The 23,449-nt window shown below is 34.7% G+C and overlaps 1 protein-coding gene across 1 annotated transcript in view; it reads right to left on the minus strand.

Annotated features, from left to right (window-relative positions):
* Positions 1-23,449, minus strand: part of pasi1 (septate junction component pasiflora 1) — a 51,193-nt gene that overhangs the window by 13,935 nt on the left and 13,809 nt on the right. Inside the window, exons 3-4 of the mRNA XM_035353657.2 lie at positions 19,517-19,602; positions 9,618-9,719 (exon numbers count right to left, since the gene is read on the minus strand). Of these exons, the coding sequence (XP_035209548.1) occupies positions 9,618-9,719; positions 19,517-19,602 (188 nt within the window). The remainder of the gene's footprint in view (positions 1-9,617; positions 9,720-19,516; positions 19,603-23,449) is intronic.

The following is a 23,449-nucleotide window of genomic DNA, read 5'->3' on the forward strand; positions in this document are numbered from 1 at the left end:
GAGTAAATGGTCATCCTATTAAAGTGCTGTGGGACACCGGAACAAGCCTCAATTTGGTGAGTTGTAACTATATCACTCCGGAAGTGTTTACGGGAGGAACAGTATGGATGAGAAGTCCTTTAGATATGGAAGCAAAATGTCTACCATTAGCATGCGTAGAGCTTGAGATGAATGAAATTGGGCTCATCCAAACTCAAGCCGCAATCGTTGGAGAGGATTTAGACAGAGGTATGTACATTCTGGGAAATCAAACCGCAGGAAGATTGCAATCACTAGTTCCAAATTCCATAAACACCGTAGAAACGCGAGCTATGGCCCAAAAGAAAAGTCAAATCCCACAGGAAGTGGCGGATTGGGTTTTGAGAAAAGCGACTTTTCGGGAAGACGGGGTCAGTGAGTTCCCCACTCCAATCCTTGACCCTACTATGAGAATGGAGAATTTGCTACCACAAGCAGAGAGCAGCTCTCAGAAAAAGTGTGAAACATTAAAAGGGATTTAAGACTCTATTAGCTCAAGAAATGGAAATCAATCATCGAAACATACTTACTGTATTGAGAATGATCTTTTGTTTCGAGTTCAAACAGATCGTTATGGAAATGAGAAAAAAAATGCTGCTAGTGCCAATAGAATTTCAGAAGAAAATCCAAGCATTATGCCAAGAAAAAACTTCGGCTCATTTGGGGGTTACAAAATCGAAGGATTGGCTTTTACGATATTTTGTTTGGCCTGGTTGTTATAAGGAAATTGAAGATTACGTTCGTTCCTGTGACAAATGTCAATAACGGAATTAGTAGTGCATGACATTGAATTAATAAGCGACAAACCAGTTAGATCTAGACCCTATAAAGCATCCAAGGCAAACAAAAATTTTGAAAACGGAGATTCAGAGGATGCTAGATTTGCACATAATCGAGGTAGGGGAATCGGACTACGCTTCGCCTATGATTCTAGTGGAGGCGCACGGGAAAGAACCGAGACCATGTATAGATTACCAGTGCCTAAATGAAGTAATACGCACTGAGTTCTTCCCCCTGCCAATTATAGAGGAAAGAGTGGAGCTTGTTTCGTCTGCCAGGTATATAACAACTCTAGATTTCCCAAAAGGATACTGGCAAATTCCTCGAAGTCCAAGGGACCAAAGATTGACCACTTTCGTCATGACATTTGGGACATATAGAACACTGCATATGCCATTTGGGTTGAAAAACGCTCCCTACTTTTTCAGTAAGTTGATGGCTAAGTTATTAAAGGGGTGTGAAGGCTTTGCTGTCCTGTATTTGGACGATGTTGCTATTTTTTCCAATACTTGGGAAGATCATATGAAGCATTTAAATTGCATTTTGGGAAAAATAACTGCGGCAAATTTGACCATTAAGCTGTCAAAATGTCGTTTTGCTCAAAACCATGTAGCGTATCTGAGGCATATCGTAGGACAGGGAATCAGACGACCAGCTCAGGCAAAGGTTAAAGCAATTGCTGATTACCCCTATCCGAAAACAAAAACTCAAATAAGGACATTTTAAGGTTTGACAGGTTATTACAGCAGGTATATTCCCATGTTTTTGGTTATAGCTTCTCCACTCACGAATGCATTAAAGGGGAAAGTAAAGAAGGGGGAAATTCTTTGGACAAAGGAATGCGAAGACGCATTTATTCAGTTGAAGGAAAAATTAATGAAGGAACCTGTGCTACACGCACCAGATTTTAATAGAGAATTTATGGTACAAACTGAAGCTTCCGATTTAGGGATGGGAGTAGTATTAACACAAATGGATGAGAACAACACCGAACATCTCATCTTATACTTAAGCAAGAAGTTTTCAGTGATGGAAGCTAAGTACAGCACAACTGAAAAAGAATGTGCATGTATAGTTTTTGCTATAAAAAAACTGCATTATTATTTGGACGGTCCAAAATTTACTGTAATTACTGACCACAACCCCTTAGTTTGGTTAAAAAATAATGCAGGCTCTAATTCCAGGCTAATGCGATGGGCTTTAGCCCTGCAGCTGTATAATTTCCAAGTTATTCATCAGGCTGGGAAGAGCCATAAAAATGCTGACAGTCTAAGCAGGTCTGCAACTTAAAAAAAAAAAAAAAATACTTTAGCTTTAACTTGTATTTATCTCTGTATTCTTTTGTGAATTTTATGTATCTTAATTGTGTCAATGGCCTTGATGTAATATCACGATACTTCTATGTGATTTTTTTTTTCTTATGCATGTGTGTAACTAACTCTTTACCTCAAATATACTTAATTTTGCTCATCAAAATGTTTCTTCGAAGGGGGAAGGAGCTGTAACGTTTCCCTTCTCTGAAGACCACTTCATCACCTGCCCTAAAAGAAGGGTCAGAGAACCCTCTGCTCGCCTCGGCCGGAAGAGGGGAGTGGACTTTCCCCTCTGGTCGCAGGTGTGAGTAAGAGGAGATTGAGATGTGAAAGAAAAAAAAGAGCGGATGCTGGCTTTGCGCACTTTACTGTAATGAAAATGTATTTGAAAGTTTTTCTAAAATGTAATCTGTACATAGTTGTATACATAAGTAAATATTTAGCCTAAAACAGGTCTTGTTTATTTGGTGCAAATACAACTATGCTACAGTGGAGATTTTTAAAGTATGTATTGTTACAAGACAAAACACCAAGAAATGAGGACTAGTACACATAGATCTCAACTCAAATTGCATGCAGCTGAATGTACAATCTGAAAGCAGCTGATGGGCCAAATGTTTTCAAATAAATAAAATTTTTAACTTTAATGACTAAATATTTGTTAAAATATACATAAACAGTAATAATAAAGACACAAAGGGGAAAATTCAAATTCACATTTTCAGTCTGAAACATAAAGGCTGGTCTGCAAAAAATATCTGTTGGTTACCCTTTGTAACTTAAATATATTGACAGCTAAATGTTAAATTTTCAGAGTGACATTATTTCAAAATAATTCTAGCAGGTTAAATTACAGTAGATATTGCTTAATGTGATTGCAGTTAATGTTATTATTCAGATACTGTTACCGAATTACTGAAGTTACACCTGTTTGTATACGAAAACATGGAAAATTGAATTACTCGAACTGTTGTGATCAATAATTCGATTAATATGATTAAGATATTACAGAATAATTTTTTTTAACTAAAGTCACCAAATTAGGTCAAAATAGGTTATAAAAATTGACAACTGCCCTGAAATGTCACCAAGCAAGGTCACCAAACAGCTTGGTTTCAATTTCAACCAACCATTTAAAACTATGCCTAAAAAATGAAAAAGGCAACCTCAGCAGATTCTGAATAACTATCGATTTTGAAGGTGATCAGACACAGGTCCCTCTTCTTCAGGACCAAAAGAAATCAAAATATTTTACCCTTTTTCCTTGTTTCCTGCAAATGAAATCCATGCAAACATCTACTAAGTTGCTTCTTTGCCCGATTTTTAATTTACTTTGGCATGTTCTCTTTTCACAAGAAATGCCCTTCAAGTATTAAGATTAGGTGTTCAGCATCAATAAAATAATTTCCAGAAACATTATAAAAGTTCATTAACAAATATTTCCCTTCTCCTAATTAAAATGTTGTAAACCTGTTAATGTATATGTTTGTGGTTATATTTTTATTAAATTTTATTTTGATTTTGAAGAGCAATTTTTTTATCATTTCATGTTATCATTAGGTTAATGTATCGAAATAATCATGGAAAAATATGCACACATTAAGTGGCACTTAATGTAACCACTGAATAACTAATTTTAACTTGGAGAAAAATTATTAGAAATTGTCTTCATTACAAGTTTGAATGTTGATTGGTCAATATGGTTCTTTTCTCAGACATAGTAATTTTCAGCTCAGGAAAAACTGTTCACATACAATTATTCTTATTGCAAAAATTTGTAATTGAGGGTATTTTCTTTTGCCAAGCATGATTAAAATTTAATCAAATCTGTATCCTCAAATCTCTGAATGAGATTTCTATCCCACTGTAAATTATTTAACCCCTTCGTGTCGACTGTCACGTCTACGTGCCAGCAACGAACACACTCACTTCCCGGCCGACACGCAGGCATGCCAGAGCATTTTTCCCGTTCACTACCGACTGTCACGTATTTGTGCCAGTGTCCTGGAACATTTTTAAAACTATAATTTCTGCCACAAGATGGCACTGTATGTCCATATGGTTTCAGATACATGTACATTAGACCTTCTACTCGAAATGAGAGAAGCATGACTCACATACACGTGTTTTTGATTATATAAACAAAAGGGGAAATAAATGTTTCTGAAGGGCGTGATTTATGACGTCTCTTTAAATCGCACTTTATTCGCACGTGGTAGTTATTTATTGTAAGTAGAGAAGTTTTATTTGCGCTAAAGCGTTGGGTGTTTCGGTTTGCAGTTCAGCTTTTAGAAAATAATCAGATCTTGTTAGACGTGAATTCTTTCTGTTTTTACCGTTGCCATGTCGAAGCGTCGAAAATGTTTAACAGAGCATGAAATAGCAGAAATGATGCAAAATATTTCAGATATTGATTTTGAAATTCTGATATTCTGATATTGATTCTGAAAGATTAACTGAAAGACATTTTCCAAAACTTTGTTCAGAAGAGACTGATAAGAAAATGAGACGACGATGCTTTGTTTGTTCACATTCCCGGAAAAATCCTCCAAAACGGCAAATGAGTTATTATGAGTGCAAGGAATGTAACGTAGGACTGTGTGTAGATCCCTGTTTTCAAATTTTTCATACGAAAAGAGAATTTTAAGTAATATATTTAGTTTTCAAATGTATAATGATTCCAGATTCAGCTTGAAGGCCACCAGGTTGAGACCACCATTTTGACTCCATTAAAAAAAATAAGTCAATGGATTATATCATATATAGGGACCAGAGTAATGACCTCTATAGCCATGTCTTCATCCTAGAAACAGCACTTACACACTTTCTCAGCAACCGTTTGCAACAAACACTGTTGCGAACAATGTTATTTTGATCTAATAATGGATAAGCATGATGTCATAACACATTAATCCTCAATAAGCCAGTTCAATTTTTGTAAGGGCTAAAAGCTAGCTTTTTCTCTGTTTTCCCATCGCATTTTAAAAATTATTAAAAATACGGTATCTGCCATATACAGATCAGCATGCTGAGAAATATTTTGAAAATTACAGGGTTCTGGATGATCTGTTTCTTAAGCTTCCATTGGAATAATTCTCGCACGTATAAGCTCATGTTTCTTTAAGCTTTCTATATGCTATATCTGTAACGTGTATCTGTTCATTGTCCAACTAGAGAGTGATCTGGTCATTCACTTTTGTAAGAATGACTAGCAGAAGCTTGACAAGATCTCCACCAACTTTTACAGTCCCCTCTCTGACCAGCTTGAATATTTTTTGGAATGTCTGTAAGAATGCATATATATGCACATCTTGAAGGATGTCCAGAAATTTAGGCAATATATTAAAAGTACCTAAATTCAGGTAAAAAGTACCGAAGGCATTTTGGCATTAAAATCATGAAAATATCTCTTTCTCATCACAGTCTGCAGAAATTTGGACTTCCTTAGTGAAACCCCATGCCAGTCAGAATGTTAGGCACTTGATATCATGCCAGTCGGACAAAAACCAAACAGACTATCAAGTACCAAAGAGACTATCAAATAATGCATATACTGAAGTAACTCTGTGAGATGAGACAACTATACTGAAACTGTACATCTAGCTAGCTATATGTGTTCCCACTGAAGTATCATACAGTATTTTAAAATGTCTTATGCATCATCTGTAACCATGTTCTTAAAGACAACAGGGTTAATAACAATGTCATGTAATGAACTATGTAAAATGTTAACTTACTGCGAACTATGTAAAATGTTAACTTACTGCAAATGACAACTACATATACATGTCACACAGGAACTCAACTAAGAAGACGGGTGCCATGTACGCATGTCTCCATACACACTGGTGAAATAAATTAAGAGAATTTTCATATTTGATCTATGATCTCCAAAACTACTGGACAAATTTTAATAAAATTTGGTGTGAACATAGGTTGATATAATAAAAAAAAATAAACATTCAACAGTTATAATAGACATACATGATCATGTGTAACACTCATAGGAATCTGAAACAGCGGTTTCAGAAGACACAAAAGAAATGGTTAATAGGGTATGGTCCCCTCTTACAGCCCTCGCAGTGTGATGTCATACTGGAAATAAAGCAGTTTATCAATGCCTGTGGCACCTGCCCCACTCATTCAACAATGCTGTTTTCAGTTCTTGGATGGTTCTCGGAGGAGGGTTGTGAGTTGCAATTGCCTTCCCCAGAGCATCCCAGACATGCTCTATCGGGTTGAGGTCTGGAGACCTGGCTGGCCAATCCATCTAACGAATATCCTCACTCTCGAGAAATTCGTCGACCAGAAGAACTCTATGTGGCCTCGTGTTATCGTCCTGTAAGGTGAAATCAGGGCCCACAGCACCCCGGAAAAGGTGAAAATAGGGCTCCAAGACCTCATCCCTATACCTCACAGCAGTCAGTCTCACACCAGTCTCACTCTGTCAAAGACGTGTGGCTATCTAACATGATGCCTGCCCAGACCATTACACCACCACTGCCATAATTGTTGATTTCGCGGCCATTTTAGGGTAGGTAACGGGTCCCTGGCTCTCTCTATATGAAAGTATGGCGAGAATTAGTGTTTAGGCTAAAACGGGACTCGGTGAACAGAACAGTCGCCCATTGCTCCGTACTCCAATCACTATGCTGTCTGCACCATGCTAATCGGACTCTCCTGTCCGTACACGTCAGCGGGATGTAAACAACCAGTCTTCTGGCAAAGAAAGCTCTCTCATTCAGTCTTTTGGAAACAGTCACCCTTGTTAAACGGGTTCCTGTGGTTGAATACAGGTCCCAAGAGAGCTGAGAAGTTGTAGCCCCTCAGTTACGCCTTGCTAAAATGGACAAATAGCGATCTTCTCTGGCTGTCGTGCCTCTTGGACGACCTTGCCCAGGCTTTCTCTTGATGGATGCAGTATCCTGGAACTGTTTCCATAGGTTACACACGACGCTGGGCATTAAATTAAACTCTCCTCATATCTGGACTTGCGATTGGCCTGCCTCTAGCCTCCCCACAATTCGCCACCTCATTCCATCATTTAAACATTGGTGGTAACTCATTTTGACTATTCCGATGTGAATTTAACCGATTGCTGCAAGCCAACACCAAGAAATTTACTGAGGTGTGCTCGCGAACGTAATTCGTCTTACCCTCCACGTGCTTCTAAAGCCTGTTTCTCTGCTGGGTCTGCCTCGACACACGTGTACGCTTACGTATTTGCCGTTCAAGATTTGCATTTTTATCTAGAAGCAGTAGTTTTTTTCTTCAGTTCAGTTCTTTTTATGCAATTCGATAAAATATGCAAATTCTATTAATTTATTTCACCAGTGTATATTTGCGAGCTAAAATATAATTGGCATTCCTCACCTACTGCAATTGATTTTTTTTTTTTTTTTTTTTTTTTTTTTTTTTTTTTCTTTATTGATTTTCAGAATATGACCTACTTACTTTATTTTACGAATTTATCATTTTACCCAATTTTTAACAATCAACAAATGTTCTCTCTTTTCTAAATGCCTGTGATAGGACTTAATAATTGGGGTAGGCATTTTTCGTAGATTATTTTTGATAGTATGCTCCTTTATTTCATTATTTTTAAGACAATATATTTTGCTATGGTAACCAATGTTAAATATCAGAATAGACATACCAAAACGAAAGTAAAGGTTGAAAAATATGTTGCTTATGGCAAGATGAAATTTTACTGTAATAATACACAAGGCAACAAATGCATCAGATATGAAGAATCATGGACTTCATCCCTAAGTCAAATGGCACAGTATAAGATGAATTTACAAAAAACAGCAGCTTCAATACATCACACTCACACTTATGTAGGATAGTCCCTCATCATATACAACTTTTCCCCATTATCTGCTTAGTGCTTCAGAATTTAAATTCTTTCGTTATATCAACCGAGTTAGGTTTTACATGCTCTATAGCCAAAAAAAAATTAATTAAATAAAAAATATATATATAAAAATAAAAATTTCACAAAAATGTATGCTCACATTAACTGTTAGTAAAGGAAGAAATTATAGGCAGAATTTCTTCCTTTACTAACAAGTCTAAAATAGTCATTTTGATGTGTTCAATTAAGCAAGCTTGTGCTATCCTAATTGGTTGAGTGGTCAGCATTCCCACCTGCTGGACCTAAACTAGAATCCTGGAGAAGGCTTGGATGTCTGCATGTGTATAGTGTTTTGTGGCATGTGGGCACTGTAAATACATAGCAAGTTGAAAGTCCTCTCGAGTGGCTTTATGAAAGGGGAAGAAGGGTGGAAGGCCCTTGAAACCAATCACCACAGTATTCTCCTTCAAAACTGGCACAGAACGAGGCAAAGTCCTACTATCACTTACAAGGTGCCAAGGTCCATGCCAACAACAAACACAATCCTGTATTCCCTACCAGAATATAATTTGCAAACTAGATCTGATATCCTTTTAAAAACGTCATTAATGACAAAATTCGTTATGTCTATGGCTAAAAGAATATTTGTGAAAATAAAAACGGATTATTTAATAGATGAAAATATTTCGTTTCTTTGCGTACCACCTATTTTTCTCTTGCATACTATCATTTGAAAATCACTGATCTAGCCTCACCATCACCCCATTTATACGTGCCTCAAAGATGACAGAACAAGGTAGCCTATATAGTAAATTATTTATTTATAATTTTTTATTTGTAATGCACTGCATTTAAAATTTTATATATATTATTTATTTGTTTTAGTATTTTTATTTGATAGTATTTATGGCTCTTATTTCATGAATACCATTAAGGTTTGGTTTATTTATTTAATTATGGCAAAGCACACTAGGGCTATCTGCCTAAGGGGAGGGATGCCTTTGTGGAGGACTTTCTAAGGGAAACTGGCTCGTATACACATTACACATGAGGAAAACCACGAAAACGCCCATGCAGACAGCTTGTTTGCGGGATTCAAACCTCGGACCGAACTACCAGTGTTCAGCGACTTTACCGCTCAGCCGCTGGTGAGCCGAATACCGTTAAGAGTGTGTAGTGTGTGTAGTGAACTTCCTAACATTTTACAAACAAATTTATGATACAAATGGTCATTCAAAGCATAACTCCATCATACTCACGAGATGAGGAGCATCCTGCTACACATATATATGTTACGCTGAAACACCGAAACCTGGAGAATGTCGACTTTCAACGGTGAATGTCATCATTCATATAGTCGCTTGGTGTATGTCCGAAATACTTTCCAAATACTCTTATTTCTGACTTACACCCGTAAATGTTGACATTCACCATGTACTAATGGTGGGAATATATACATAAAGACTTTTCAATGCTCCTGTGTTTATCTTTGCTCAGGCTTGATTAGAAATACAAAACATCTGATCTCCAAAATCTCTAGTTTATAACACTGTACAAATTATTTATTTAAAAATAAACAAAAGGAAAGATTTCACATTAATTTCACTGTTCAATATATTAACACTGAATACAACTAATTGGAAACTTACATTATGATAATAACGGAAAAGAAACCAGATTCCAATGCACACCATTAGCAAAATTTCAAATGCCATTCCAATCATCCACGGAAAGAACATGCACCTATTTTCCTAAATAAAAGCAATTGTACACATAATGTATCAGAAATCATTAATCACTTAAAATACAAACATATAATTAATAATCAGGTTGGGTTAGGTTAATTCTTTATGGCAAAACATCTCAGATCAAGGGAAAGTAAAATTTAAAAGTCTGTTCACCAGAAAATACATTAAATTACTTTTATTGAAAAAAACTGGTACTTATAAGTCATACCAGGATACATTTTCTTGAAGATAATCTGGCAAAAAAAAAATATATATATACTTCCAGTGAATTTGGTAATATCGAAATCTTTGATATTTAGACTATGACAAAGCACGCTAAAGGCCTAAAGCAACAGATGTTTTTATGGAGGACTTTTCAATGGATGGAGAAAACCACAAAAAATCTCGCAACAATCCAATCCATTCGCTGAGGATTAAACACATCTTGAACAACCAGTGTTCAGCAACACTAACATTAAACCCAGTAATGGGAAATTAAGAATCACAGGAAAGTAGCATTATCAAAGAAATGCCACAGATTGCAATATTCAGCATATTTACCGTATTTGACGGCATATAAGACGCACCCTTATTTAGAAGGCCATACACAAGGGAAAAATGTCTCAATAGTCCGTGCGATAGCGCGGTACCACAATAACTTAAAATGTGCTTTTTTTTTAGTTCTCATGTTTTGTAAAAGCCAAATAAATAATCATTGAATGCAATTACCAAACATATTTTTATTAAGGAAAATTAACAAACGGCAAGCTATTTTGAACACGATATGTAAATTTCAATAATGAATAATAAATAACTGAATGAACGGCAAGCAATCAAACATAATGCAAAATAAACATAGACACCAACCTTCAGCAAACCTTGTCAGTAGTCAACGCGCGAACGACATTTTTACAACTTTGAAAATGTGCGCGTAGCGTATGTTGTAATTAACCATTCATTAATTTTAAATTAATAATTAATTGTAATCAATTTTATTACATTTAAAATCCATATACATATAAAACTGAATAATTAAAAATATACCTTGTAAATTATATGCACATTTAATTAGAAATTTTCTTTTAACTCCTCAAGCATTCACTAATAAAAAGTACTTCAAATCACTACTAATCATAGAAAAAATCAGAAGCTATAAATCATATCTTTATTCTGGATATGATTTCTACAGGGAAATAAAATTTAAATAACCAAGAATGATACATATAAGTATTAAACAAAATACGCATAATTTATGAATGCAAAGATTTATATGTAGCATGCTTAGCAAGCTTAAGTTCTGATTTTGAGAATGTTTTTTTATAATACAGTTCTTCATTTGCCTGCATATTTATTTTTTCAATCAAAACTGCTTCAAGAGTTTTAAGACCTAAATTTGGTCGAAATTCCGTCTGATTTTTTTTAACAATAGAAAAAATTCTTTCGCAAGCTGCATTTGAATGAGGTATTATTAAGACAGCAAGCATTACAGAAGGCAATACTTTGTATTTAATACACTCATTCATATTTTTTAATTTGGCAATTTCTCCCCATGCTATATCAATACGCAAATCTACAATTTCTTTCAAATCATCTACTTGATACATGGAAAATTCAATTTCTACTTGATTAAGACATTTTTCATCAATAATGGATGGAAACGTATTCATCAAGTAAAGAACAGATGAAAATGAGACTTCAGTTCTCAAGTTGATGTCAGCAACTTCAGCATGTTTTAGAAATGGATCACTCAGTGGAAATTTATCAATTATATATGAACATGCAGTTACAAAAAAAGCTCGCACAGAGTTGAAAAATGATTTCACTTCACTTTCATTCAACTTGGCATTTTTTAAATATAGTCTTGTTTCCGCACCAATCACTAAATTTTCATTTTATTTTTGTTTACTATACTTCTGAAATGGAATAGACGTTAGAGTAACATCTTCATTTTCTTTAGAAATTACTGATGGTTTTACGAATAACAAATAAATTCATTAAAAGTTCAAAAAGTTCTCTTCTCAATTTATGTATATAAGGAGCTTGTTGTTGCAAATTAATATTTACTGTTATAAACAAAGGCAAAGTATTTTTCAAAAATAACAAGTACAATTTGGTGGTCGGTGACTAAAATTTTTTTAATGTTTTGCAATCTCTTTCCTTCATTCTCACTGTTATCTGGTTTATCTCCAAAAAAATTTATCACAGCATCCCACTGTTCCAAAATCCTTGTTATAGATTCTAAAAGAGACAACCATCTCGTACTGCAATATTTCAAAATTTTATGAGATTTTGCATTCTGTCCCAAAATTTGTTGAGCAACTTTGAAGCTATGCTTCCGTTTCGAACTTTTCTCCAAGTAAAAATATGTATCTATTATCAACATTTCAATTTCTGAGCCAATTAATTTTTCAGTAGCTTTTTTTGCAGCTATATGCAAGAGGTGGCACGGACAACCTCGGGTGATTATACTTGGTTGATGCATTTTGATAAATGATGCTACACCTTTAAAGTTTCCAATCATATTACTAGCATTATCTGAAGAAAATGATAAGCAATTTTTCCATTCTAAACCTTTGTTTTTAGTTTTCATTTATACAATTAAAAATACCTTCTCCTGTATTATTCGTGCATTCTAAAATAGAAATCAATGAAGTAATTATCACTCCTTTTTCTTTACTGTAGTATGTTATAACCAATGGGTACAGTTTGTTATCATTACTTCCATCAGTACTTAGAGAAAATGATGTACCGCACACTGATTTTATAATATCAGCAACAGTATTTTCTGCAAGCGTTTTCACAATAGCAGCAGTTTTGGTATGACCGCAGCTAAATTTTTTTGCTATGGCAGAATCCGGAAACATTGCTTTGAAAAGCTCTTTGGAATGATCCGAAACAGAAAGCGGTAGATTATGTTCAATTAAAAAACGAACAAAATAGCATTCGGCTTTTATAGGATCTGTTTCATCATCTTTTATTAAGAAATTTGTTATTTCTTTAGATTTTACAGTGCCAAGTTCTATATGCTTTTGAGAAAACACATGCCGTTTACAGTCATCTTTTCCGCCATGAGCAACTGAGAAGTCTTTGTTGCATACACTGCAGTGTGCGTGATTCACAGAAATTTCGGACGCTTTAATGCATGGAAATTCTGAAGAATATGAATCTTTAAACTTCTGCTTTGATAATTTTGGCTTCTTCGTTCGAGGCAGCATTATGATTAAAAATCTTTCACCTGATTCACAGTTCACAAGACACACGCTAAGCTCTCGCCGTAAACTACACAATGCAGCCGAATGCAGCCTAAACACGCATCAGCGAGGAACCTGGGAGACAGACAAGACAGACAGACAGACAAAGTAGACAGATGTCTTGTTTTGCACCCGCTAAGTCTTTCTGCACCGATGGGCGAAAAATCAAGCATAGGTGCGAAGGAAAGGTATATAGAAAGAGGGGCAATTTCGTATTTGAGGAGAGTAAAAAGGAACTTCGTACATTTTTTACGAGTTCAAAAGGCCAGAAAGAAAAGATGGGACAAAATAAAATTTAAAATAAATGGCCCAAAAATAATAGAGGAGGAAAAAAAAAAGGGCCTATAGAAAGAAAAGGAAAAGAAGTAGAAAATATCCTAAAATACGATTGTGTCCATGAGTGTAGTTAAGGAATTCATCTGCAAAAATTAGTGTTTTTAAGAAGCAAATTTTAGCTAAGTTAAAAAAAAAAAAAAAAAAAAAAGAATTTCTACATGGTAATGTGTATGCCCTTATCTTGAGACCTAACTACAAAAGACATATATCATCACAGAGATGTACATAATATTTTAACTAAAGTAACATTAAATATTATCGTTCCCAAAAAATTCATGTATATTTCAGAAAAACAGTAATTGACAAAATTATAAATCCATCATAAACAGTGTGAGAGCATTTCAGCAAAAATAAATTATACAGTTTATTTTTCTTAAATATTAGTTAAATATAAAATTAATTTATTAATTTAACCGTTGAAATTTATTATAGCACAAGTTTAACAAATTCTGTCACTGTATTTTTATTTGCTCATAATTCTAAGTTTGAGACCTGAAAAAAAAAAAAAAAAAAGTCCGGGATCTTTGTTACAAAAATCACAATCTATACTCATCGATGATCAAGAGATCCCCATTTTTTCCTCACAAGAAATTCCTAAGCACGAAAAGGGGGGCCTCCGAAGGGTGTGAGTTGCTGATAAGAACGGACTACTGATAAGGAATGTGGCGTCTCTACGGAATAGTTACGAAGAAAAGAACCACATGACCTGCTACTATTACCAACTATTGTATAATGTTAGAATCTTATGAAAAATAATAAATAAAGAAATTTAATGACACTCTAGTGATAGAGAAACAGATATTTTATAGAGAACAGAATGTTACTTATCTGAATATTCCGTGTCAGGGCCTCTTTTGGATTTCTTGTGTTCATAGTGAACAGCTAACAAAACACCTGAAGTTTCGAAGAAGCGAAGTTTCCTTTTTCAATTTGATGAATGAGACATTGCATAGGAAAGGTGCATTTAACTATTTTAGAGAGTTGAAAACATTTTTGAAACACTTATTTAAAAAATTTCGGAGCTATGTTTAGACACTGCCTCCAGCTTTCGTGATCGCAGCGCCAGTCTCCTTTATCGGAGACAGACAATTGGGTGGAACTATTGATAAGTCGTTAACGGTTGGAGTTACTGATCTACGATTGGCTAATTCTTCAAAACTAGGAACGCACTCAACACGTGATATATGATAACACGAGTATTCAGCCAATCATCGGATGAATTAGTTGGTTCCGTTTTGCGTACTGGTTCTCCTGCTCTTGTTTCTGTAAAATCCGTAGTTTTTTCCATACTTTTCGTAGCTCGTAGTTTTTCATGAATTTCCGTAGAAACTACGGAGAATCCGTAGTAGTTGGAGTCTATGAATAAAGCAGAAACAACAAAAAAACACAGATTCAAGGAAAACGTTGCCTATCACGAAATTGGACATTAATCACTTTCAAAACCATAAAAATCCTTTTCACTATCATCATCATCGAAAACGAGAATATCGTCATCACTACTGTTTCCGTCATCGCTAGTATCACCTTCTTCGAAAAATGCATCGTCTTCTGTTCCGTCACGAGTATTACTGATTCCGCACTTCTTAATGTACTTAACAATTACTTCAGCCTTTACGTCCTCCCAAGATCTTTTCACCCACTTGCACACGTGTGAAATAGAGAGCCGCTTCATTCTACCTGAGGGTGTGAGGGCATGATGTGGCTCTCCCATTCACTTGTTCCATCATTCTCGCACTTTTTCCTTAAATGGCTTATTCACCGACACATCTAAAGGCTGCAATTGGCTAGTCAGTCCACCAGGAATGACAGCTATCTGGGTTTTTAATTCTCTCGCTTTATTCTTTATGATTTCAAAACCAAAAGAGAGGATTTTCATAAGAGTCCACCCGGTCGCCTCGCCAATACGTTCTGTAACCACAGTTTCATTCCAGCTTCGTCCATCCAGCCTTTCGGGAATAATTACACCCGTTGGAAATTTTTCTTTCGGATGAGTTTTTCTTTTGAATATGAAAAACGGCGGTAGTTTTGTGCCATCGGCACAACTTGTTAGAACTACCGTATATCGGGTTTTTCATGACCTGTGGTTTTTATGGTTATTGATTTAGACCCTTTAATATTCACAGTCTTGTTGGATGGTACATCAAATATGAGTGGAATTTCATCCATATTTCCTATTTGACCGAGCTCAAAAGAAGTTTTCTTGTGTGCATTTATAACAAACCTACGAAATGCTAGTATTTTTTCTTCATAATCTGCTGGTATTTTCTGTGCAATAGTTGTTTTTGTGTGCATTGATTAGCCTTAAGTTTTCATAAACCTGTAGGACCAGCCGTCAGACTCTGAAAAGTTCTGTTTCCCATGTTTTTCTGCAAATCCTTTGGCCTCATTGATTATCATTTTGGTTTAAACACTTATCCCAGATTTCCTCTTATCTATCACATTTTTATGGCATTTTCAAGTTCAAGCCAAGATGGAACTGGGCATCGAATGTTATGTTTTTGTTTTTTAGCAGTCTTCAGTTGATCTTCTTGCAGTCGTCAAGTACATTTCTTCGGTAGGTGGTGGACCGAAATGCCTTGTTGCTGCTCTGTTTCCATGCACTTTGCCGTAGTTTAACACTCCTAGTTTATACTGAATTGTATAGCTTAATCTCTTGTTTTATGTAGTCATATTTTCCAGGGTATTTTTTTTTAAACAAATAGTTTTAAGCATCGATACCGACACGTTTATACAGAGTAGCACCGATACCGACACGTGCGTCGGCTGAGTCAAAGAAAATCTATGTAAAGAAGGAAGGCTCCATAGACGTAATGTGACCATCGAACCTGTTCGAACTTCGACATCAGCTTCGAGCTTTGGCGCTTTTTGGCGATAGATATTCCACGCATGCGCAAAATAATTATGGCAGATGTAGGAAACGTTATGTGTGTCTAGACCTTTATCCGGGCTAAAAATAGCATTCAGTATTGAAAGTTAACCTGTGTCCTTCACGTATAAGACGCAAGTACCTTTTTGAGACCAAATTTAGGAAAAAAAGTGCGTATTATATGCCATCAAATACGGTAATCATTAATAAAAAATGCATAAACACCAAATACAGTCAAAAGACTTTAATTTGGACGTCCATAATCCGGAATGATCTATAATCCGGACCTTAAAGTTACAAAGTTTCTGCGCATGCTTCAACACATAATGCGTTAACGCATGCGCACAATACCTTTACGCATGCACATATGCGTCTTGACGCAAAAGCAAAGTTTAAATTTATAAAAACATTTAGCAGAAGTAGCAATAGATGCACCCTAAGGTTATATACTGTGCAGACATTGAAGACAAAAGTTTTAAACTTAACCAATTTATTAACAATATATATAAAAATAAAAATACAATAAATAAATTTAATCACTATCAGAAACTTAAAGAGTGTTACATTATCATTGTCAGATTATACTTAGTTGACTATTCATTAAACCCCAAGGGCTTTTCCTTTACAGAATATTACACTATTAATGATACAGTAAATATTTTACCTGAACTTTGAATACTGGCATTCAATACGCGAAAAACATATCACAGATCAAAAACTACGCAGTTAATACGAGTTTCACTTCACTATAAATAAGTCCATGCTTTTTGGTCAAGAAGGCAGCTGAAAAATTAAACTAAACCTTGAGTGCACTGTAACCGGCAAAAGCCGCTCACTGTAGTTATACACGAGAGATCACAGCTGGGAAAAACATCGTCGCTAGTCCTGGAAAAACATTGAAGATGCCGCCTTCATGAAAACAGGATGCCGCCCACGGCAGTTGCTCACCGGAAATCACAGTTTGGAATCTATCGCCGCCGAACCGTAGAAACAGGATGCCGCCTGTTTCTTGCAGAATCCAGGAAAAAAATCCTCTCGGACCGAAACCACGGTACTTATCGCTGGACGGCACGCATCGCAATATCGTCTTCAAATGGGGACTGGAATGGCGCAATGAAAACAGGAACCAGAAGGAATAAACCAGAGCGACGCGAGATACTTATACCTGAAGTAGACATGATGTCATCTCACGGCAACCAATCAGCTATTGGCACGACTCAGCTTTCCAGATGACGTAACATCAAATCTTGTTTTTGCATCTTAATTAGGCTTTAACAGTCTGTTCTTAATATAATCAGTGGCAGTGAAAAACGAAATAGAAGTAATTGCTATATCCCTCTAAAAATAAGAACTAAACCTTAATATAAAAGTTAGAATTATTTCAAGGAAGACAGATGATGCAGAAAAAGGGTTACAATAGGTCATATTTTCAACACGTTTACACATGTGGGTTTAATGTATAACAGACAGTATAAGCTAAGCTAAAATTATCTAATTATCTATTTCAATTAATGTTGCAGATTGCGTTGTTCCTTAATCTTCTAATTGGATCCGGCTTATAATTTTTTGCAGACTGTTAGAGCAATTTTATAAAAGTAAGCTTGAACTTTCGATTATTTCAAAAAGAATTTCCGATTCTGGAGCTACCAAAGGCTCTACAAAGCGAAAGCATGTTTTGATGTCCATCAAACAAAAAGGGGAATTGCTGCAAAAAATGGATAAAGGCATATCTTTTAATTCTCTAATCATTCTGAAATATGTTTATCAATTTCACGCTGCTCTGTGGGGGGGGGAATGACGCGGGGCGCATTGAACTGGAAGTTGACCTGTCAGCACTATCCTTATTTTCAGGGCAGATGTTTTTATTTTATTTGACTTATAATTCCTTACTAAATGTAGTATTTCATCTCGATGTACTCTGTCTTTGATATGATTTAAATCAAATTCCTTGTTATTATAAATATCATGAATTTACATCAAATAGTTTTCTGGTTGCAATTTTCTAATTTCGACTATGCGTAATGTATGCTTTACGCATGCGCGCGTTGAAATAAATATTTAATAAAGTAAACAAATAAATATAAAGCTTTTTTTTGTAAATTTTGATACCCTTTAGATCATAATTGCTTTTTATTTCATAAATTACAGTTTCATATTTTTAATTTAATAATTTCTGCATGCCATCTTACCAGATTTAAACTGATGATCTATAATCCAGAAAAACCGATAATCCGGAATCGCCAAAGTCCCAACGAGTCCGGATTAAAGACTTTTGACTGTACTATTCAAGCATCAAAATTTTCAAAATTAATTCGTTTTAAATATTTTCTCCTAAAAACACATTTATATTTTCCCAATTTATATACAAATATTAAAATTACTGCTTTTCACATAAATCATATTTTCGTTCTCCTGCATAAATAAAAAGAAGAAAATTTAAACTAATATTTTAGTAATATAATTTAAATTTAAGAAAAGCTTCAATAGCAACAATTAAGTATTACATATTAACTTCATATAATATTCTAGCATACTATAACCTAATTAGAATGATTTACATTTTATTTAAACATCAAATGGAAACTAAAAAAGTACTGTAGTTTACTTCTTAAATTCAAAATCAAGCACTTTAATTAAGGTTTCCTGTGCACTTTAACATTAAGCTATGGTATCAAGAAGCACAGAGAATGGTTTCAAAACTAACATTAAAAAAACACGTTATTTAGTTAATACAGTACAAAGTCCGCAATCCGGACTCGTCGGGACTTCGGTGATTTCAAATTAGGTGTTTTTCCAGATTATAGATCATCAATTTAATTCTGGTAAGATGGCATGCAGAAATTATACAATTAAAAATATGAAACTGTAATTTATGAAATAAAGAGTAATTATAATCTAAAGGGTATCAAATTTTACAAAAAAAAAAAGCTTAATATTTGTTTACTTTATTAAGCATTTCTTTCAACGTGCGCATGCATAATGTATGTGCGCACATTCTTTACACACATGCGTAAAGCACGTAAAAAAACGTTTGTGGCTTTGAGGTCCGGATTATAGATCATTCCAGATTACGGACTTCGTATTGTATAAAACAGCCAACTTTAACAAACCAAATATTTAAGTAAAAGGTCAACTGCATATTTAAATATTACTAACAGACAAAACCTACACTCAGACTGCCCTTTTCGTCTTTTTTTTTTTTTTTTTTTTTTCTTTTTGTCACATTTCTATTCCAGTTAAAATACCTGTTATATTTTCATAGATTAAAAATAAGGGTTTGCCCTTATTTTGCCCTATTTACACAGAAAAAATTTCCATTTATTTTAAAATTTATTGTTAATTTACAAAATAAAAAGTAAAGAACAAACCTTTTTTACTCCATAGATTAGCACTATGCAAACACAAAGAAATATAAAACAATATACAATTGTCAATGATCCAGCAACTGTTGCACCTAAAAGAAAACATTTTCTCTTAGTAAAGAATTCTTATCAATTTAAATTCAAAATTTTGCCATTTACAAAATTAAACATGAAAGAATTATATTGAGCATCATACAAGCAAACAAAAAAAAAATCCACTTTTCTTACTAACAAAATGCTGTGAAGTTACCATTAATATAGCACTTTAAAATAATCCTAATTATTACACCAAGTGAACAGAAATTTCTTTTCTTACGAGTAATATAAACCACATTTGCTTTAACACTCTTTAATCATTTTAAGCAGTTAACCAGAAAAAGCAAAAATTATGTTCAATGTAATCAGAGTAATCATATTTGAACCATGATTCTATCAGATAAAACTAGGATTCAAAGCTATCCTAAAGACTATTTAATCTGGAAAAGTTTTTTTGGGAGGGGGGTTAACAGGAGGCCATCTGACACTATATATGAATGTTAGAGTGAAGTCTAACTACCGACCGAAATAACAGCCTTAACAATACATACATCTACATGAAATAAGCAAGAGTTTAATTCGAAATAAATACCAGAATTCATATATAAAAACACTCAAAATGGATTTTACCATGTCAATTTCAGATTTCATACAAAGCATCAAGTTGCCAATTTCACTTAACACTGCATCTTCTCATGCAACGGATGCCTCAAAAATCCAATTAAATCCAGATGGCGGCAATTAATGTGACAAAGGAGTTTATTTTACCATCTTACAGGAGCTAAATTATGAAATCCCTACTGATTCCATCCTTAAGAAAATCAGCTTCTTCTTCAAACTCCACAGCCTGTTAATGGCCAAGGCTGTCTCTCCCAAGTTTCCCTCACCTGACCACATTCAGCGCAATAGCCTTCCATCGGTTAACTCCAGTTATCCTTAAATCCTCCTCAACATCATCTATCAATCCAGTGGGTGGGCTTCCTCTTCATCTTACTCAATTCTTAGGTTATCTTTTTGGTTGGAAATGCATCATCATATTTAAACACAAGGCCCAGCCATCTGATAAGAGATGCGTTTATGATTCTCACACTATCATTTTCACCATATTTCCTATATTTTTCCCATAATTCATGATTGTACAGAATCCTCCACATGCTATTTTGTTGCACTGATCCAAAGCTCTTTCTTAGGATTTTTCTTTCGAAAGTTGACATCAGGTCTTTCTCTGCTCAGTTAAGTATCCAACATTCACTTCCGTAAAGGGCCTTATTAAAGTTTCATACAGATTTAGTTTTTATGTTGATTAGTTTGGATTTAAGTTGATTTTTAAGGCCATAGTAACATCTATTAACCATAAATATTTTATTTTTTATTTCAATTTTTATAAAGTTTTAACTTGTGATCAAAGTGCCCAGATATTATTTAAATTATTTTACAGTTTCAAAGGTGCAGGGATTTATATTTATTTTTAACTAACAAGTTAAATTTTAATTTTCAGCCTTCCTATATAAGCCTTCATTCCCCTAATTGTCAATGCCAGAATATTTAAATTTGGTAGCGCACATGAAGGAATGCAAATTGTACCTTGAGGAGAAAGTTTAAAAACCGAGTTTTAGAAGAAAAGTTAGAGTTAGGCTATTGCCGTTACCTCTGTAGCATGAGCTTCTACTCCTGGAGTTATTGCTGGTTTACATGGCATAGCAGAATTTACTTTGCTGCCACTAGTTTCGATGTGGGTTTTAAGTAACAGGAATTTTCTGAGCTCTGTAGCTTAATTTCTACTACTTGTGAATATCTTCAAATATTTGTTTAGTTTCTCATTATTTCCTATCGCCCAATGGAGGCATAGTGTGTTAGTGTCAAGTTGACAAACTGTAAATTCTAAAGACTTTAATAAAGGGTACTTTTAACCATTTTCCTGTGTAGTTCCTACAAGAACTTACAACAGATACAATTGTCACTTAGAAGATAAGCAAGTGGTTCTCACAAAGATATAACTGTTTATCTTCAAGGGGGATAAGGCATCAGTTTCATCAGATGCAATCATAAATTTAGTTTTGTCTTCATTAATGATTAGGTCCATCTTCCTTGCTGCATTTTCAAGGGAGACAAATGCCTTGACCACAGCTTATTTTGATCGCCCAATGACAGTAGCACAGTGAAGGGGGGCAAGGGGGTGTATGATGCCCTGGGCGCCACTCACAGGAAGCGCCAAATTGTCTCCAAACAAGATTTTCCGGAAAATTTCAGTTTTTATTTTGATTGATTTCTGGAAAATGTATTTAAAATTAATAATTATTGCAATATAATTAATCATTTATTTTCTTGATAAAATGTGTAATAAATGTTTATAAGCTTGCAGTACATCAATCAATTATCTCCGTATACAAAACGTTCTTTCTAACCACCTTATTCTTCTAAAATAGATATATGTTTTTATTTTTTTAAACGAAATGCATGTATAGCTCCCGCTTTTTATTTTAAAATGATAACAAATGGTACAGTCTCATATTACAACCCTTCAACCTTGAACTACATACACTCTTAGACAAAAAAAAGACACACAACGACGCACTAAGAAGATATAAAGCAAATTGGATACAAATTGATATGCATACAGGTTTCGACGTGAAATGCAAAATTTTACATTTTGGCTGCCAATGAATGAACAGTTGTCGCTACAGTGCATCTGATCTGCTCAACTGGCAGGATATTTAAGAGAAGAAATTATGATTCTAGGTCATAAATTCCTGACGAATTTCATTCCGTGTACTCTGGTAGACAGTAACTATGCTTCGCATACAGGTGCGCGAACGATATCAGAATATGAGATATCAGATATCAGAATTTGAGAGAGGTCGTCTAGTTGGATTCAAAGAAGCTGGTTGGTCTTATAGACGAATAGCTCGACATTTGAGCAGGAGTGATGCCACTATTAGATGAAGTTGGCAGAAATGGGTGAACCATGGCCACACACAGCGTCAAAAAGGAAGCGGTAGGCCTAGAGAAATTTCTATTTCAAGTCTAGAGCCCCCAAATTTCTGCAGTAGCTAGCTTGTAAGAATTATGTTAATTTTATTAACAGTTAAATTTTGAGTTAAACTTCCTTTCCTATTGTTTCTTAACTTCAACTTACCACTTCCGACCAGAATGTAGTTTTCGAATCACGTCTGAATACTAATGAGGAAGACCGGTATATAACCACAAAGTTTTACTGTCTGAGGGAGAGATACCACAGATTCTGGTTAGCACGCGTCCGCCTTTTTAAGCTACTCTCTCTTAAGCTATTGTTACGCTCGGCCGTACTTTAGGCCCTTGATAACTTCGCAGTCAATTAGCGTTAAGGGGCCAACTAAATTAGAATCTTAATAGCTTCGGCTATATCTCTTTAGTTAAGATTAGTTTAATTATTAGTCTCAAGTTCAAGACCAAGTGTCGGCTTTATTGTACAACTCCAAGACGACGTTCTGTTACATCTTATTTGAATAATAAAGGGTTATTTTACCCTCCTATCTTGTTCTTTCCTGTCAAACAAACTCGAGCGATTATTCGCTTATCAGTTCTTAAGATTCTTCACTTTCAATGTTAACTTAGAATTACACAGTGGAGAATCCTACAAGCTTTATACAAAAATGCAACTCCCATTTCCCTATCACCAGTGCAGGATTTACATATAAGCTACACAAGCTATAGTTTACGGCCCCCAAAAAATTTAAAATATAGCATAACGGACTTATAAAGGGCCCCAGTTTTCAAATAGCTCAGGGCCTCATCAAGTTTAAATCCAGCCCTACCTATCACTAATAGTTGCAGAGATTTTCCATTTTTAATTGTATGTAATTGCCTTAATGTCTTTTTATTTCTTCAATAACTTCTCTTCCCACAACTGTCACAAATTATTTT

This window comes from Stegodyphus dumicola, chromosome X2, assembly GCF_044657685.1.
Source record: "Stegodyphus dumicola isolate Sdum_Otavi_A_Nest chromosome X2, ASM4465768v1".
Taxonomy (NCBI): Eukaryota; Metazoa; Arthropoda; class Arachnida; order Araneae; family Eresidae; genus Stegodyphus; species Stegodyphus dumicola.